At 34.0% G+C, this 20171-nt stretch overlaps 1 protein-coding gene across 3 annotated transcripts in view; it reads left to right on the plus strand.

Moving 5' to 3' along the window:
• LOC130894010 (connectin-like) overlaps window positions 1-19588 on the plus strand; it is a 395417-nt gene extending 375829 nt beyond the window's left edge. For all 3 annotated transcript variants that reach the window (XM_057800512.1, XM_057800514.1, XM_057800513.1), the window contains one exon: window positions 18463-19588. In XM_057800512.1, the coding sequence (XP_057656495.1) occupies window positions 18463-18860 (398 nt within the window). In that variant the 3' untranslated portion in view covers window positions 18861-19588. The remainder of the gene's footprint in view (window positions 1-18462) is intronic.
• The last annotated feature ends 583 nt before the right edge of the window (window positions 19589-20171 follow it).

Genomic DNA, 20171 nt, shown 5'->3' on the forward strand with positions numbered 1-20171 from the left:
GGAAATGGAAAACCACAAGAAAAAAGGAGAAAAACGTCCGTCCTACCACTATAGAAGACAACATAACGAAGAATAAAACTGAGATCCAGAAGTCAGAGTACGAAGAAAAACAAATGGTAGACTGCCCCATGGAAGGAGAATATAGAGGAGTAAACGAAAAGAAAAAGAAAGGGGAGAGGCAATCCTCTGAAGAATGAGATACAGCGAACACAAATATACAAGCTTGGAAAAAAGGACAGGAGAAAAGAAAAATAAAGCAATACCACTGAGAATGCTAATAATGATGAAGTTGTGAACGGCAATACGGTAATCCAAACTGAGAAGATAACAACAGCAGCAGAAGAGGATTTTCTCAACGAAAAGAAGGAAACGAAGGACTGGTTTTAAGCATCCCCTGCTTCGGAAGTCGAAAAGGGAAAATGGATTGAAATTTAAAAAAAGTATGACTAAAAAACTCCAACAACCGAAAATTACTAACGATATTCATGGTAAAGATAGAACCCGCAGAACAGCAATCACATAAAAAGCTTAAATATCTATGATACACGTATGGTTGAACAGAAAAGGGTACAACGGACCTGTACAATGTTACAGACAGTATTTGACCATGGGCAAAGCACGTGCAACATGGACGTGCACAGCGTAATTTACACGGAAACTCACAGTGCGATAGACTGCACCCTACTACAGGGGGAGCCAAGCAGGAGACAGCTACGCACTAGCTGCTAAGGAAAACCCGTCTCCAGCAGGATAAGGAACGCTCGAGCTACAGAGTATACTGCAGAACATTCATACACTCATAGCCACATTTATCTCCCAATAGGTAAAGTAATACAGAGGGCAGTAGTTAGTTAGGTTGGTGTAAAAATTTCGAAAAACGAAAGAAAACAAAAAAGAAAACAAATAAGAAAAATATTTTTTCCATGATCCTAGGATCATCGAGACAACCCACAAGAGGACACCCCGGACTCGGTAATTCCACACTTCATAAGCAAGTCGGCACTTATATCAAGGACAGATGTAGATAAGGCAAAGGATTACTCGGACTGGATCTTTTCTTGCCGAAGAAGGTTGGAAAAGGTTGTCTCGAGGGAGCGAAATAAACACACACACACACACACATTGTGACATTCAGGCTAACTCTTAACAATAGATAAGACTTAATCTCCCATAGAACTCGGGGTAGAAAAAGGAGCTTACGCGTAAAACAGCAACAACGCAAATGAGGATAAGGACCTGTCGAAATGACACTGAAATATGGACAGTAAAACATTATTTATTGCATACCGGAATCGTACGTCCAGCATTCTCGATGCCATATCATCAGCACTGTCTCGAAACTTTTTGCAAAACACTTGAAACTGAACAATTTTGAAGAATATAACAAATATTGACTAAAGCGTTTTTCGGCAACCATGTTGGTGGAAAGCGGCGCTGATTTGCTCACTCTAAAAAGGCACGGAGCATAGCGTTGACATTCCATTAGGGAAATCATGACATCTGTGAATCGTCTGCTTCAACATATCAAGCTGTATAGAATGAAATACCGAAGGGACTAAACTTCTGCAATAATACAAATTGTAGAATGTTTGTTACTATCAATACCGGCGATATACTAATTATATTGTTGATGTTTTAAAAAAAGAATTATCAATAAATAAATATTTTTTCTTATAAATAGTTTTAATTTAGTTTTTGTATTTAGCACACGGAAAAAAATTTTCGTGCCCTGATCTGAAAATGCCACATTTATGTCTTTGTAACATATCAAAACTTTTTGAATTTTGAATTTCAAAGTTCACACAACATTATACATCAAATAAAAAACCTGAAAGTGCAAAGACGTTTGGAAAATTAGATGATTAATGATGATAAATATTTTTGTATATCAATACTGATCCTACTGTCACAATCAGAACTAAAATGAGAGAAGAATTGAACATATTTTTCATATTTTCCTCCATATCTTTGTTCATTCTGCTTAAAAATTAATTAGTAATTTATCAAAATACAGCATTATAATTAATAAGTCTCTTCCATTCAACGTTATTAATCAAGCAATTCACGTTATAACTTATTCCAATTCTTCTAATAATTGTGAGGAGAGTGAATTGTGATGAATTGCTCTTACAGGAAGTTTCGTGATTAACAAGGGACACACTGATTTTCGTTGCTTACGTACCGGAAATTGTTTGCCACGCTTATCCGCTATATCTAAGGAGATTCCCATTTCCCTCGAAGATGAGATTCAATCCAATAATACGGAGTGGGATAATCAAATGGTACATGACAGTTCTTAGTAGACCTCGCGTTTACATCAGAGATGAGTAATCACATCAACCAACTGAATATCAAGGTGCAAAGAGAAAATAGTTTGGGTAAATAAATAAAATCTTCAGTAGAAAAATATGGTAAATAGTATTGCTCGGGATGGATATGGAGGGAGTTCCAAATCCAAATCACATAAAAAACACAGACTGTTCGCTTATATCTTCTGTTGACACTCATAGAGAAAGTAGAATAGACCTCCAACTGTAATTATGATTTACAATTGAATTCTTATTAATAAGGAAGAGGTAAACTGTAACGAACTCTTTCAAGTTAATGCCATAGAAACAATAATTCATCTTACGCAATTAGGGCTCACAAATTGTTGAGAAGCCTTTTTTTTTACTGGTAAAGTTGAATACGAGGAATCTTATACTGGAATCTCCCATCTTATTTTTACTTGGCATAGGAGTACTTGAAGTAGGACAGTCCAGTCCAGTATGATCGCTGAATTCTAGACTTTCCAGTCATACCTTCTGTTGACAGTAATAGAGAAAGTAGGACAAACCTTCAGCTATAATTGTGGTTTGCATCGTTCTTATTGATAAGGAAGAGGTAAAACTGTAAGGAACTTTCTCAAGTTACGCCATAGGAACAATAATTAATGTTACGTAATTAGGGCTCACATATTTTTTCACTGGTAAAGCTGGATACGATAAATCTCATAATGGAATTCTACTCCTTTTTTTTACTTGGCCTAGGAGTAGGACATTCTAGTCCAGTATGACCGCTGGATTTAAACGTTTCACTATTTTAAAATCATTCAAGTATACCACAGTTGATCAGTTTGGTTTGCCCCTGCTACACTAACAATAAAAATGCAATACCAAATTTTAATACGGTGGATGCTCAGCTTACTTGAAATGTATCTGAACTACTGCTGTTTTGCAATGACAGAACTGTCAATGGGTGCGTTATCCTGATTCAAAAGGACACATTTGCGCATTTTTCTCTGATGCTTTTGATCTCCCCAAGGTGGAATTTGAGCTGGATTATCATAATATACACCAATTGTTTGGATAAATTCTATATTTTTTTCAGTGTATTCCGTATTATACTTAACGAATTGAGCATTAGTACTATAAAATCAATAAAAACTTTGTACTTAAGTAAAATGTCGGATCCTATCACCATTACTTCCAGCGCTAGCGGTCTATCAGCACGTATAAATAGATCTTATGTGTACAAATGGAGAAAGAAAATTTATCTGCCTTCTAGGTTTATTGCATTACATTCCAAGTATATACGGCACATCTAGAAAATTGCTTATAAATTAGAAGTTGTTGTAAAATGTTATTACACTCCATATAATGGACAGAGTATTTTATTTTGCTGTTTTATTATGGTTGTCATTTTAAATTGGTTCACAGTTTGTATACCCACGAATATATACAATGTTGTTTTAAATGATTTTTGAAGTTTTGAAATCAAATGGCTCAATAGGACCAAACATACGTAATAAATATAATCGTAGTTAAAGTTTTTTCAGCATAGCACTCATCACTTTCAACAAAACCTTTTGCTTCGGAAATCGTTAAAAATTTTTATATCTCATCACTAATACTAAGTTTATGTATCAGAAGAAACTTGTTCAGGTTCATCCCATACCAAAAAAGGGAAAAAGACGGTATTCAATAACCACCGTTCGATTGCTTCAGTTCCAGCCATTGCCAAGGTCATGGGAAGTCGTGAACCAACAGATCTTCGGATATCTTAAATCTGCGAACAGCATCAGCGACCATCAATACGGCTTTCATAAATATAGATTAACCGGGGATATCCTGCTCTATGTCAACAACGTATGGACTGAACCTATAGAGAAAGATGGGGCATCCAGATAAATCGCACTGGACATATCGAAGGCTTTTGGCAAGGGTTTGGCATGTCAACTTTCTGAATGATTTAAGATTCTAAGTTTTGTCGTCCTCATTCATCGACTGGCTCAGTAGCCTTCTCAGAGACAAATCCATCCAGGCTGCTATCGATGGACAACCTCAGAGAGGTTCGAGGTCAACGCTGTTGTTCCTCTGGGATGCATCTTGTCACCTATTCTCTTTCTCCCGTACATCAACAATCTTATGGACAAAACTGTAAATCCGATATATATAGCTTCGACGACGAGTTATCGTTTTTATAAACCGACCCAATAAATATGATCCTCTATAAGGCGCAGACTCGTGTATCTTTGAAGTATCGCTAACCTATTTGGAGCTCATATAGAAGAAGACTAGGAAGACCCTCAAGGACCTGAGAGGAAGAAATTGAAAGAAATATGAAAGACTTTGTTATCTAGGAAAACGAGTGGATATATAAAAAAATGTAGCGTACGAAATGTAGGATGCGGCAAAGAAAGCTGGAAAACCCACGCTGTATATATAAATTACCTTGGCTTGAGCTTTCCAGGTAAAAGGGTTGCCGGAATTTTTGGTCTTAACGTACTTAGTAGCAAATTATCACATACAATATCTGGATGTGTATTTTTAACCTCTAAATCTACTTATTTCATCATTTCCGTTCGATGTTTAACAAATCAGAACGATATAAAAACATTTATTAATCTATTTCCGTTTGGAAGGTTGACAGCATTAATAATTGTGTTACGACAACGCCGAATAATTTTTCATTCCTTTCTTTGTTAAGTAGATTTCATACGCCAATTGCCAGTGATGCGTCATAAACGTGGGAAATGTGACTTATAGAAAAATTCATAGTTTACTTGGGCTATTCCTTTTCACTGCATTTGAAATTCTCCATTTTTAACGTATAGCATACGTAAAAAATATATTGAACCATGTTTTTAAAAGTGTTTCCATAGTACCAAATATGATTAAAATTTCCATAGCAGCTATATATTACTTATTGGCATTGTTTTAGTTCTTGTCATTTTTATCCATGTTAGTTTTAAAAAATTAATTGAAGGAAAATCCAGATATTCCCAAGAACATATTGGAGCTAGCGGCACAAGTAAGTGCTGATTTGCTACCAGCAAAATCCATGTCAAGATGTGATCAACTTTTTATGGAGTGGCGAGATCTCAAAAAAAATTAAACTGTGAATGATGATATTCCACCTTGTTGGTGTGAATAGGCGCTGATTTAGTCACTCCGAGAAGACAGGCGTTTTTTCGACGTAGCAAAGGATACATAGAAAAATCCACACAAAGAAAAATAGTATTACAGAAACTGTTTAAGCCTTCTCATTTGCAAAATACAAGATCTGCGACATTCCATCAGGAAAATCGAAATATTTGCGCACCGTCTGGTTTAACATCTTTAGTTCTAAAAAATAAAATACTGAAGGGACTAAATTTCTGCAATAATACAAATTGTACAATAAATATCAATATCTCTATCAGCGATTCCTTGATAAATGAGTATTTTATTGTTGTTTTAAGAAAAGTGTTATGAATATATAATTGTTTTTTGAGATAATTAATTCCTATTGATTTTTTTTATTAGACTAACGGAAAAAAAATCGGAGATCGGAAAAAAATTTTGTACACTGTTCCTAAGCTGCCACCTATACGCCTTTGTAAAAACAGATAAAAACAAGGTATTTTCATACAGATATAATGTAAAGAAGTTTTCCGAATATCAATATATATGATATACTTAAATTGTGTGTATCATCAATTAGACTATTAGACATAAATATTAAAAAAAGTTTGAAGTAAATTGAGACCGACAGATAAATTTCCAGACTTAAGCCTTTAAAGTGGTTGGTGAAACATACCAGTAATTCGAATTTGGTCGAACATATAAGCATTTATCAAGAGAAAAAAATGTTATCGTTTTGTTACGGAGCTATGCAACACTCTGGTTAATTCCACATAATTTCAAAATATAAATTTCAATTGTATTATTGGTAAATGCTGTATATTCTAACATATATGTATACATTGAACTGATATTTTAAGAATAAATAGATGATAATGTTGACATAGTGAACATCATGTTCTTGACTGGATCAAACAATATATTCCTGTTAGTCGAGAATACATATCTCTAGACCATGCAAAATTCACGAATCAATTTCCTCGAAAAATTCGGGAAATACTAATACAACAACAATAAAGAACTGTCATAAAAAAGCACCGGAAATGTCCCTCTCACTTCTCCAGATATTCATAACCTTGAATCTAGTAGAAGAGAGCTTCAGATCTCCGCATAAAAATATATGGAATCAATATAATTGTAGAAAAGTATTCAAAATATATCATTCGTATTTTGGTTCATAGGTTATCAAATGTTCATTTTGCACAGATTTAGCTCTTATGAGATATTCTCAAATTGTCGAAAGGATATTGAAATATTATTAATTCTTTAAAATATTTCGAATCAGTACAAATAAATACAAAAAACAAGTTCCAATAGAGGTCATACCATATACCACTCTTGGCATTAACTACATAACTCGATGTTTTTATTAAAAGAAAGAGAGAAATGCTTTATGGTTGAAAAAATGTTAACAATTTATAGACAAGAGCTTGTAAATACCTAGAGAATGAACACACATATAACTGAATAAGGACACAAATACAATAATATCTAAACATAAAGTAACCACAAGAAAACTACAATGAATAACGGAAGTACATTTTAAAATGTACATGTAGGAATTTTAATATTTAATATGCATAACAAATATATGTTGGAGACAGATAGCGAGTTCGGCCCGCGACCGAAGACTAATAAATAATTATTGCCACATCTCTTTAATCAACAACATCGACAAGAAGGACTGAGTTGACTCTTTTATCAACCACCATGGTGTCAAGTATCGTAGTAGAGTCTAAATTTGTCATTTTTGAGCACCTTCTATGGCTGGTACTTGTAATCTGGTGTATACGTATTGAGAAGACCGAACTTGATCGCCAGTTTCTGGAGGATGATGTTGCACACATGATTATGTCGGTATTAACTAACACACTACATACTAAATGGTATCTGATGTTTGCTGGCACTTTTTCATTTGTCAGATTGAGTGATCGGATCCTTATAACATTTTTCTTGTAGATATACGTGGCTCTTGGATAGCCATGATGAAGCCTTCAGTCACTGTAAAAAGATTACCGATAGTTAACAATCTGTTTGAAGTTATGGTTGGTTGCGGTCGTGATGATGTCTACCGTGTAGAGCTTTTCGTGACCACAGGTTCCAACTACTCGCTGTCTAATACTATATTTAAGTCAGATTTTGGCGATGCGAGGTTAAGAGGTGAATAATCTTTATCCGCCTTGGATATAATCCGGTGTAGGATTGAGAATTCTGATTTCCTATGAATGAATTTACGTAGTTGTATCACCTGTAGAGACTGCAGGTTAATAAGGTCGATCAAGGCACTCCCATCCTCTTTTCGGGGTAATGATGTTCTAATAGTGTATAACTTCGGGTGGTGGTTGTTGTTCTACGTCATCATTGTTCATGTCAAACTTTGAATACCTTCTAGCTCTGTTTTCCACCAATTCAGGATTTCAAACTAGTACGCAAAACAGGCGTGGCTGAACTAAGTTGCCTGCATTCAATTTGGATTTCATAAGTGACCTAACTCTTTTGGAGTATTGATCCTTGATTCTATTTTGCTTGCTGTTTAGTCCGAGTAAATATCTAACTGATTCCTTTATCAGTTTGAACATTCGCTCAAAGTCAGTACTCCAGAAGGGCATATCGGAGAAGCGACTCAAGAAAAGTATCTCATAAAAACGACGCATTGAAAGATACAGAATTTGGTCTTCGTTTTCTTACACGTTAATATAGAGCTGAAAAAGAAGGTTCAATTACCAGGAAAAATTAGACTACAAAGCTGGATAAACAATCAGAATAGTTCCAATATTGCATAAACAAGAGAATCCATGTCTGAGCACTTTCCAAAATGTTACTAGTGAGTAGATTCATAAGACCACTATAATCTTAAGGAGATATCAGACGGTTCACTTTTTGGTTCATTCGGATGAATGATTACTCAAATGAATGTTCTCTTTTCTTTCATTTCACGCTCACAAGACACACACAAAATGACAAAAAAATTAACTTTAGTATTTCCTCGAATATGTCGTCAAACGAACTCGATTGAACGTTCTTTTCGTGTTCATACTTTTCATTTTTCGATTTTCCGTTCATTCAGAGTGCAAGTGATTGATGCCTAGACGTTTCATTATTAATGTAAGATGTTGAATGAAAGACAGAAATTAATAAAAAGTGAACCGTCTGATATCACCTTTACTATGGAATCGGCTGACTTGTTAAGCGAGGTCAGGGGTAGGAGTGGATAACTAGATACAGTTATGTCCAAACATATAGCTACACATTTGGTGTTTGCTAAAATAAAACGACAAGTAATTGAATAGAAATACTTTGTTTATTATGATTCATATGAATGTGTTTGTTAATTTGACGATTATTCACACTTCAACGGTTTTATGTAAATAACTTTATTTTATATTAAACCCAATAACCCATCAGAATAACATTTCTATGGAAAAGAAACAAAATCGTCATCCTCATAACATTTATTCCCTATCACCAATAAAAATAATAATAAAAAAATGTGTCTCTCGTTTCTGCTCGAGCTCAAAAAATAACATTTCTTCAAACAAAATTCAAGTGGTTCGATTTCAAACCAAAAAAAATATTGAGATAAAAATTTCACGAAAAGTTGATTTGAAAATTGAAATGTTTTAAGAGAAAGCAAACTTTTGAGTGTGAAGTTTTATCTTAAAAATATATTTATAATCTTTATTGTTGATTGAGATTCTAATTAAGTAGTTCATTCATATACACTTTATGGATAATTAACAAAAATTCCCTGATATAACAAACTCATTAAACAAAAATTAATTAACTCAATTTGTATTGCTCGATAATAAATGAATGGACGAAATCTCAAAAAGACGAGTATGAGCGTCAAGACCTCAATTTAAAGCATAATAACGATAAATTGGAACTAAACAGTAAAGGATATAACATAATGCTGTTGAGGACACCCAAATACGATAGGGAAAATATATGTAACCTGAATGGTCTACGAGTACCTAATAGATAGATACGGGAGGTCCAAATCTAACAAGGAATGTATATTACTTGCCCTAGTGATAAATAAGGTCTGTATATCAAAAACGTAAAATATTATTGTAAATTGAGTGAAATTCAACGTATCAATTTGGACAGTTTATTGTATTTTTCCAATGCTTGAGCTTGAACCATAATGAAATACAATTAACATTACAAGTTCATAAAATTTGCGTAGAAAAAAAGAGAGCAACTCAATCACCATGTTATTATCCCCGTAAAGCAGATGTGTCAAACTCAATTTTGCAGAGGGCCATATATTAAATTTTGAATTCGTTGGTGGGCTAGATTGAAAATAAAAACAAAACATAAACGGAATTATTATTTTATTTAGACAGAAAAACTCTGCACTCACTATCAACTTTACGTTTTTCTGACGTCGTAACAATTATGGACCTCGACACTACAATGGATATCGCACGCGCACGACACAAACAAATGTACAATACCTTCATAATCACTATTTCGCAGTACAATTAAAATCCTTTTCCAACCGCATCGCTTCGATTACTAGACTCAACTGACTCACATGCGCCGACGTGATGGTTAAGGAAGGTTCTAGTCTAGACTCGAAGCGCGTGGAAGATTCTATCGTTCTCGACAAAAATAATAGGATATTTCCGCTTGCTGCTAAGAGATGGGGACACTCTCTTTGTCTCTCGCTTGCTTAGGCACACGTTGCCCTTGGAATTACTTATAAACATTTGTAGAATTGAACGTACGAGTACTTAAAACATCCGTAGAAGAAACAAATGGAGTCTAAAAGCTCTTAAAAACATGATTCTTCTTTATTTGTTCTGAAGAACCACTAAACTTCCAATGAGAGTTTGAGTAATTGAATTTAGTATTTAAAATCAAAATTTTATATATAGTAAACTACCTCCTCTCATAGCTATAATTTTATTACTCATAACACGATATATGATATGACGAATAGAAAGCATCCTTATTAACAAGTATGATGGATTATTCTATTATCATAAGACGTAGATGGAGATTTAGAATGAGAATCCGTTAGTGTGTGGCATTGGTGTAATTTCACTTGGGCATATAATATAGTCTCAACTATCATAGTTATATAGCATTACATTATCATACAAAATGAGAATAATCGAGTCAGTGTTGTCCTATTTATAGTAAACAGAACATAACAAAGAATTTTCTCTATTCTCTAGTTCTCTAGTTCTCTATTTCCTTTAGACGTATCGTACAAATTTTCGTACACTATTTTTTCTTTAATCGCAAACTCACATTCTTCCGGAATATTCCGAAAATGACAAGACTCTAAGGAATTTAAAATGATAAGAACGAAGCTACTATTCCTTCGATCTCCACCAAAGTTTTTATGAATAAGAATAAAGCCGATGTCGATGGAAAATAGTAATTTAATTAAGAACAGGGAGCGAAAAATCCACAATGTTTATATAATAAAGTCCCCATTACCTAAAATATATTAATGACGTAAATACGAATTTGAGCGGTGGAGACAACCGATACACGGATGACAGCGAAATGAAAGACTTGGCTGTTGACCGGACCACATTTCGCCTGTGGAAATGAAGTATCTGCTGTGATGAAATACAGTGGACTCTACTCAGTCGACGCCAAAGATACACACTAACTTCAATCTGTTTAGACCATAGATGCTATAAAATCCATAACTGCTGAAACGATCTGCTCTAAGCTTTCATTTGAATGTGAAGAAGACCTACAGGAACCGGTCAGTGATAAGGTCGAGCTAGTTTAGATGTATGGTTACTCAGGCAACAAGGGCAACGACGAGGCTGCTTCGCTCGCGATGCTGGGATTCTAAAAACCACCAATGGGCCCAGAAGTCATTATCAGTGTAGTTAAAAATGTCGCTATTACATCGTGTGCTCGGACGACAACAATATCTTATGATATACATAGATATTTGGGCCTTCTGCCTGTCTCGTCAACTAACTGCTGGTGCTTGGAGGGTACATTAATGCGTGCAAAGCTAAAATATTTGGACAAGCTTCACAATCAGCATAATGATGTTGAGAGGTTCAAATCAAGGTGCTTGATTAACATTTCAAAGGTTTGGGTGGTGAGCCTGGAGGATCAATTCCTGTGAAAATTTTCGCTATTTCAGTTCTTAAAGATGATCTAATCAGAAGTAAGTCAGAATCAAGTTTCTACTATCGTTTATCAAATAACTCTCAAGATATAAGAAAAATTAATTGCTTTCGATGCATTTTAGAGGAAAGTAAATGAAGAAGGTCTTCCGAGGGTTAATGAAGTGCATTAGAAGGAGAACAATGTCGTTGCTAATTAAAGTTATTGGCAACAACGCTTATTTAACAGTTAATTTTTGTCAGATTCATACAAGTGCTGTCAGGTTTCGTTAAGTAGAAACCGGATTTTTTTTAGTATTATCGGAAGGAAGCGTTTAAACGTTTAGTTTCTATTTTACTATATTAACATATGTTGAGTAACAAATAAATCGATTTTTCTATACCCAAATTACGTGTAGTTGAAAGGACATGACAGTAATTCGTTAAATACGAATTTGAAATATGTAGAAGAGAACCCGGGTAAACGGATATTGATAAAATGATTAATAAAATCAAATTGAACTACAACTATTTTTTATTGAACGATAGATTCCTGGTTTTCCAACGTATTTAAGTCTATTAATCATAACTGTGGTAACTTCAACTACATAAATCTCTTATGGGTCAGATTCAAATATACTCGACATTCTCTTTTCATCTTACATATATTAATTTCTCCTCAAATTATCCAAATACTCCAATTTCAATGTTGGATTAACAGTCATCCTTGGTAAATCAATATTGTATTATAATTGATATGAGCATCCACATCATGATAGTGTATCAGAGTCTAGCATGTACGGGTTTATCTAATTCTCATATTAACTCAATCGAATGTATCTCGTAGATCTAGTAGTAACTACCTCCTTACATTTGTCAGATGATTGGATGTGAGGCCCTTACATCTTATCGATGATATTGATTTCTAACAATCTCCGGAAACGGAATATAACTGATAATTGATTTGAGATGGAAGCCAGGACTGAAGATACAGTTGTAAATTGAAACTAGTACAAATATATTATTATAAAATAGGTATGATGTATTATATCAAAGAGATCATATATGTCCTTCGATGCTTCTCAATTATATCTTTGTTGATCAATTAGATTATGAGAACTTTAGTCACAGGAAAGTTCTCATATGGTTTTAGTCATGATCAATGTTCTAATTCAATGCTGATAATTTGAGGTGTGTAGTACTGGAAAGTTACCACTAAAATGTTCTGTCGTTTAGCCAGAATATCAACAGTGTTGTTGTAGTGTCTTGTAAAAACATCAAATTCATGGTAATTCAATATTGAGTATTCAAATTGACGCTTGATAGAATTATTTGATTGGAATATTCCAATGTCTTTATTGCTTTTTCAATTGTTCATAGTAATGACCATTAATTTGGAGAATCGTCTCCGAGTATAGTTTGTTTTTTTGTATTAATTCTATCCGCAATGTCTTTCCAGCTTTTCCACCTATTTTTGTTCACTTTTTACGTCACTCTTGGCGTCTAATTTATTATCAATTGTTTATCTGAGTAACAGTTATTTATAAACTTCAGCTCAGACCGAATACCATTTCCTGAAGAAGAGTTTCCAGCCAGGAAAGTGAGTTTACAACTCTCACAATTGTATTATCGCGAAAGTTTATTGTAATATTTAATAACTGTCAACAAATTCGAAGATAACATCAATAATTGTTTGAAATGGTGGGAAATAAATAGAAAAAAACATTTGAAAAGGTTTGTGGTGAGCGAAGGGAAGTATATTTAAGGGAAACATTCGAATGTAGAATAATTTTTATAATAAAACCCTTCGTAACCAGTCTCGTTATTTAGTATCCAGAGCTCGTAGCACCATATCCTATGTGTGAGAGATTAATTCATGAATAAATATTCTTCATCAAATACGTCTCCTCGTAGGAACGTCAGTTCAGCCTTCTTACAGGCTCCCGCATATTCAATAATAAGTTAAAAACATATCTTTCACATAAATTATGATTATCACATTTGCTTGAAATTTGAAATTCAAAATTTTGAAACAAGATTTATGTTGATAAATTTTCTCTGATAAGAGCGTCTCTATTCTGCAAGAATAAAATATTTTTATGAATCCCCCGAGCTCGTTCTTTGCTCTAACACAATTTAAGTTTTAATAGCAACTGCAGCGTTTGTAAGTAAATAAACGACGTCAACTTTTCTATTTGTGATAATTTTTACTAAAAAGCTGAGTTTTTATGCTAATACAAAGTTCATTCTTGCAAAAGTTTCTTATGAAAGCATCAATTCGTGTAATAAAATGGTTCAGAAGTCAAAAAAGAATTGTCTAACCTTTATTTTCTCTTCAGAAGCGATCGAAATTATCAAAGCTCTTGAATTCATTGAACGATAAAAATCTATTATAATATCGGACTCCTTTTCAGTTCTTATAAGCATTAGTTAAGCTTTTGATATAAATGACACTTCTGGAAATCAATTCTAAAAATCAAACTAGCTGAAAGCTAATGAGCTACGCATTAAGAATTTTTGTAGATAAAATACACTCAGTAATAACGAATACGTAGACAATCTAGTAAAAGAAACCATTAAAAACGCATTACCAATAAATAACAACATAACTGTGGGAGGAGGTATTGATGAAAAAAATTAGTTGAAAAAAATTTGGAAGCACTTTTGGTAGGAATATTGCATTAATAAACCAACAAGATACATACAATTACATCCAGAAATTCCCGATCAACACTGGTATAGGAAATATGAGTTAATTCGAAGTAGCTTAGTCACTATAAGATGACTCAAGTTTGGACATGTGTGCTATCCAGCACACCTTTATGAAATAAATATAGTAGATTGCAGCCTTTGCTCTTTGACCACAACAATGTATACAGCCTTTACCACAGATGACTTATTACCATACGCTATACAACTTTGTCGGTTTGTACAAATTTTGTTATCAATATCACTTTAACTTTTTGTTCATATTTTCACTTGATTTTCCGCATACTTACCTACTTCTGAAGAAAATATATGAATAAATACAAATATCCAATATAAAGTAGTCAGTTAGTAGTGATTAATTGATCGAATGTTTCATATAGAGAATCTTACTCCTTATGAATTCACCAATATATGCCCTTAATGGACAAGGGTTCTCATACTTCATTCTTTCGGCTCATGCCTCATTTCTATTGTGGTCTATAACTTAATTCGTGCGGTTTTTTTTTTCATGTACAATAGGATTATTCCAAGTATTACCAATTTGAAGTTATTATCTTTCTGGCAATTTGTGGATCCCATTCCAAAAGAATTGCGTCGGCTTGGCAGCCAAAAATGAATCAAGATAATTTTTTATATCTTGCTCTGATGTGAACCGTATTCAAGTGAGGGCGTTCTGCATCGGACGGAAAGAATGGTAGTCAGAAGGGGCAAGGTCTGGTCTATAAGGCGGGCGAGGTAAAACTTACCATCCACTGTTTTCTAAATAGTTCTTAACCGGAGCAGCAACGTGGGGCCCAGCGTTGACATGATGGAAAATTATTGCCTTGTGTCTGGTCGCATATTCCGGCTCTATTCAAACGGTCGGATTTCACATATGATTTTTTGCCCTTGGGATTGTCGTTATGTCGTTATCATTTTCCATCACCAGTAACAATCGAATATGAAAATGACTTCATTCTATGGCATACCAGCATCATTTCGGACATGCAAAACCGCCTTTAGACGACTCTCGACTTGAGCTCATTTGGAACCCATTTTCCTTGCTTTTGAATATATCAAGCTGCTTTTAAACGTTTTTAAATGGCTTCTTGAGTGCTAATCAAAGATTCTGTGAGCTCTTCTTGTGTTTGGCACACAACTTCATCAAGTAATGCTTCCAGTTATTCATTTTCAAACTTTTTTGGCTGCCCAGGAGGTTTATCGTATTTCAATCCAAAATCACCACTTTCAAATCGTGCAAACCACTTTTGGCACGTTCGCTCAACTAGTGTATGTTCACCATGAACTTTCTCCAAAATACGATAATTTTCGACAGCATTTTTCTTCATATTAAAGTAACGAAGAAGAACTCTCCGCAAAAACACTTTTTCATGAACAAAGTTCGACATATTTGAGTGAAAAAAAAATTATTATTGTTAACTCTTCAAATAAATGACATATACTGAAAAGACGTAGAAAACAGTAGCTTTTCAACGCAAGTTCTGCACTGTGAACGATGTGATATTATACAAGTTACGCAATCTCTTATCAAACTGCAGACCAATACAATTATTATTAGTATGAAGAAACTGATTAATTGGTTCATATATGAGGATATATTGAAAAATTCTTAGCCTACTATAGACTCAAACAACATTTCAATATCAAAATATTTTATTACTCAACATATTCTCCTCGTCTTTAAAATCAGACCTATTCCGAGGCAAATTTGTGGGTCTATAAGCTATATTCGGTTTTACGGTGGATGGGCTGCTAACCCGTTCCACTAACCCTCCTCCTTTTCTCGGGCTTGGGAGCGGCAACACAATCGCTAAGCTACTCAATCCACCCAGCGATCATGCAGGCGGAGAAGAAAAACGGGCAATGATGCCTATACACAGCAGGAAGAAGAAGAAGAATATTCTCCTCTTAATTGAATACATTTATTACAGCAAACCTGCAACATCTCTAGACCTTTCAAAAAAAATTTTCTTCTTGCTCTGCAAACCAGACCTCCACAGCTTTTATTTTCTCCTCGTTGGAAAAGAATTTACGACCCTTTAAACTTTTTCTCAGTTCAGGAAAGAGATGATAGTCGGACGGAGCCAAATCTGGTAAATAAGGGAGGTGCTCTAGTAATTCAAACCCTAAATCACGAATTTTTGCATGGCAACATGAGATTTGTGTGCAGGGGTGTTGTCCTGCAAAAGCAAAATACCTTTGGATAGCTTTCCGCGTCTTTACTCTCTAATTTTCTCCTGTAGAGTGGTCAGTAATATCGAATAGTAATCTCCAGTTATTGTTCTACCCTTAATAAAAAATCAATCATGATTACTCCATGGCAATCCCAAAAAAAAAGATGCAAGACCTTTTCCAACAGATCCGTTTTAGCCTAATTCGACGGTCTGATAAAATCATGTCATGAACTGCATCGATATTTTCGGTCATCATCTTCAATGGAAAATTTACCTCTTTTGAAGCTTGAAGTCCAATTTTTCACGGTCGCATACGAAGGACATTGATCACCAAGGGTATTAAGCATATCTTCGTAAATCTGCTTACCTCTTAACCCTTCACTTCACAATTTCGGTGGACATCTTTTTTCTTCTGATTTATTGCATAACTCAGGTTCACTTTTTTGACGGTCAACTTTACACTGACACTTCTAATAAGTTATTGTTCGTTGCTATGGTAACGCAATATTTTGTTTATGCATGGAACTGGTCTATGCTAACTAGATACCAATATATATCGTATATCGCCTAGTTTTACTTCTTTTCCCACTATAACGAAATGCTATTGTTGTATCGGTCGGAGTCATTTCTATATTTTCAAATGTTTCATTCAGTCTTTTTTTATGTATTGAGTAGTAAGTAGCCCGACAGTTTATTCGTAGTTGTCGTTTGATATCAGTTTGAGAGTAAATATTTTATCAACTGCTGATCGATCTACTCTTTTTCCTCCTGGCTATTCTCCAACTATTTTGACTTCATACTACCTCAATCTATTTTGTATCGATTACTTCATATATTGTGACTAGTAATACGTTACCTCTATAATTTTTGCACCCGGCATTCCCCTCTTTTTAATAAATTGAGCATATCAACTGAATTTAAAGCATAGAATCCAATGGTAAAGAGGAAAATGGGGGTTGCCGTTTGAAAAAATTGAGTTTTCGAAGTTTTTAGATAGCGAAATTCGACACCATTTTCTGAACACCCTATATAAATTTTTGTCAAGGTTTTCACAGATTTTTAATGCTTTAAGTTTTATTTGTCCAAATCCCAAAAATATTAGACCTGACTCACTTAAACTTAGAAATATAATTTTTTTAGTGGAGGACTGCATATTTCCAAAAATTTCAAAAATGTGAAATAATTGATAAATGGTGGACTTTAGGCATACGATGCCTTCTATAATGTTGTATTGAAGTTTTCCGTAGATTCTAACAATTTAATAAAAACCATAGCATTCCGTTTAAAACATTGAAGTTTGGGTCCACTTCCGGTATAATCGAAAGTTTCAGAAGACTGAAATTATTCTAGCTGAAATTGAGAAAAAGCCATGCAAGCAAATTTTCAGAAAACTAGTCGCAGTACTTTCCCATATTCATAACGATTCAGCTCGTCGTGAAGGACCCTGTACAAACGGACCGATTTACGATTGCCTACATAATTGTCTCTGTGTACATTAATTTTTTCTAATATTTATTCAATATGCTCATATTATTTTTGACATGTTAGCAGCTAAAAAACTCTGATATGATTATTTGATCTCATTTCTAAATGGATTCTTTTGAAATAATTTATATTCAATCAATCATAAACAGAAATTCCTGCAAGGAAATGTACAACTCAACCTACCCTTCTTCTTTTAGAAAGTGAAAATTCATCCTCAATTATTTAATAATTTGCAATTACTTAATGGTTTTCGTAACCTTCCTTATAGCAGGATAAACTGTTTTTATAAACTGTTTTGACCTTTTTTGAGTGAAGTTTAACATCACAATTCATGCCATATATATTTGTAATTTTATTCTCTTCTATTCTCCAGAGCAACTTTACATCTTACAGATTGCTTAGAAACCACAAGTGTTTTGGTTTTGCGCATGCTTAAGAATTTAGCTTGAACATTGAATAGGCCTCAATATTCTCGACATAGTCTATTGTCTTTATCGTTGAATTTAGTTACAAATGAACCATATATGAATATTGCTATTCATCTATCTATGGACTTGATATCTAGACTATATCATTTGTAAAAATTCATCTGCTAGAATCTAATACATAACTTTTTTTTAGGTAACAGATTCAGTTGTGACTGCAGATTGGACTGGATTTACGTACTTTATCAAAAATCTACTCAATCGCATATACGTAAAGCATTGGATGATCTGGAATGTTCATTTTATTCTGATAGAGTTTCTTCTAAGGATAGAGTTGAAAATTTGGTGTGTCCCCCGGATTTAGACAACAACAAATACGCTGAAGACATAAGTGTACAAATGAACGAAATTGGTAGTCAAAAAATGAATTTATTGAGCATTCCCGTGAAGCAGCTACCTTGTCCCGCAGAATATAGACCCACACCCATTACAGTCAAACAAGGTTCACCGCAAGGAAGCGACATGTCTACAAATATTGGTGCACAATTCACATTAAATGTTCTTTTTATTATCGTTTTTATCTTATTTGTGTAAAAAGCGTTAACCTTTTTCAATAAGGTTAGTCCAAAATGCAAAGACTGAATTCTAACGATATTATTTACAGTTCAATGGAATGCTATTATTCTTTAACAGGTGTTTGATATGTACACAATATGAAATTATCTTGTATTCAGAAAGGCACTGTCATGTTAGTGAGTAATTATGTATGTGATATTATTCAGCATTCAGTTTATTCGGAAATGCCGAAAGAATGAGGAAAATGGGAGAATTCGTACAACGATCGCATCTTTCGTAGAAGGAATGTGAATTAAATTTCGAAATGAACTTTTTGTCAAAGAAAACGCTATTCCAGCAGTTATATGCATCAAAGATTCATTTCAACACAATACTTGTTCACTTTAAACAAATCAAATGAGACATTTCACAACTACTTGTTATGTATGATATTAAAAAGTACCTTTGCCTTTATCAACTTCAAAACTGTTATATATAAACACGTAAAATTTATGAAAAAATTGTCAGAAGTTGTGGAGTTGTATACTAATAACCAAAAATGGATAAGGCAATAATGGGAAATGATGTTTATGATAGAGTGAATCAATTTTTGAGCTTTTATTACTCCCACCAATAATCAGGAATCATACAGAGCCAACTCTTAACAAAACCACAAAAATTCTGGGTTTTCCTTCGTTTGCAGTATTTGCAGTAGCCTCTCTTGTTTGGAAAGGGATCATGTTGGTGTCAAAAACTAAAAAAAAAAACTAGTCCCCATCGATTGGTTCCCCTCTTTGTACTGCTGTATAACGTAATAATCTCAAGTTGCTGCCTATCGCCAATATTACAATCTATATTATCAACTCTGTTCAATGAAGAAATCATATTAACAAACTGAAAAAGATGTTAGTCTGATGTCCATAGTTATAATTATAGGTGGAAGCTCTCTCTTATAACGTTTCAATCTACCTACAGCTGTAGGACTGTGTTCAGTCTTGAATCAATTGTATTTGTATAAGTGGAGTATAAAATGTTATGGCAGTAAAAAATACTCTCATGCCCTACTTGCTTGGCTTTTGTGCCATGTACAAGCGGAATACACACCTTCAGCGGAATGCTAAACGAATTTCGTACAGTGTCACATACTTTCCCACTGAATATTTCGAAGCGTTTCACTGATAGTTTCAATTTTGTTGGTTGCTGTTCTGTTCTCTCTTGTATCCGTATTATCAAGCATTATAATGTTTAAGCGAAGAATAAATCTTCTTCGATACATGATCGCAATAGAAATTCAACTGTGCAACTCTCAAAATTTCCACCATGATCTGGACCAGCTAGATACATTAAGCA

Source organism: Diorhabda carinulata, chromosome 5 (genome assembly GCF_026250575.1).
Source record: "Diorhabda carinulata isolate Delta chromosome 5, icDioCari1.1, whole genome shotgun sequence".
NCBI lineage: Eukaryota > Metazoa > Arthropoda > Insecta > Coleoptera > Chrysomelidae > Diorhabda > Diorhabda carinulata.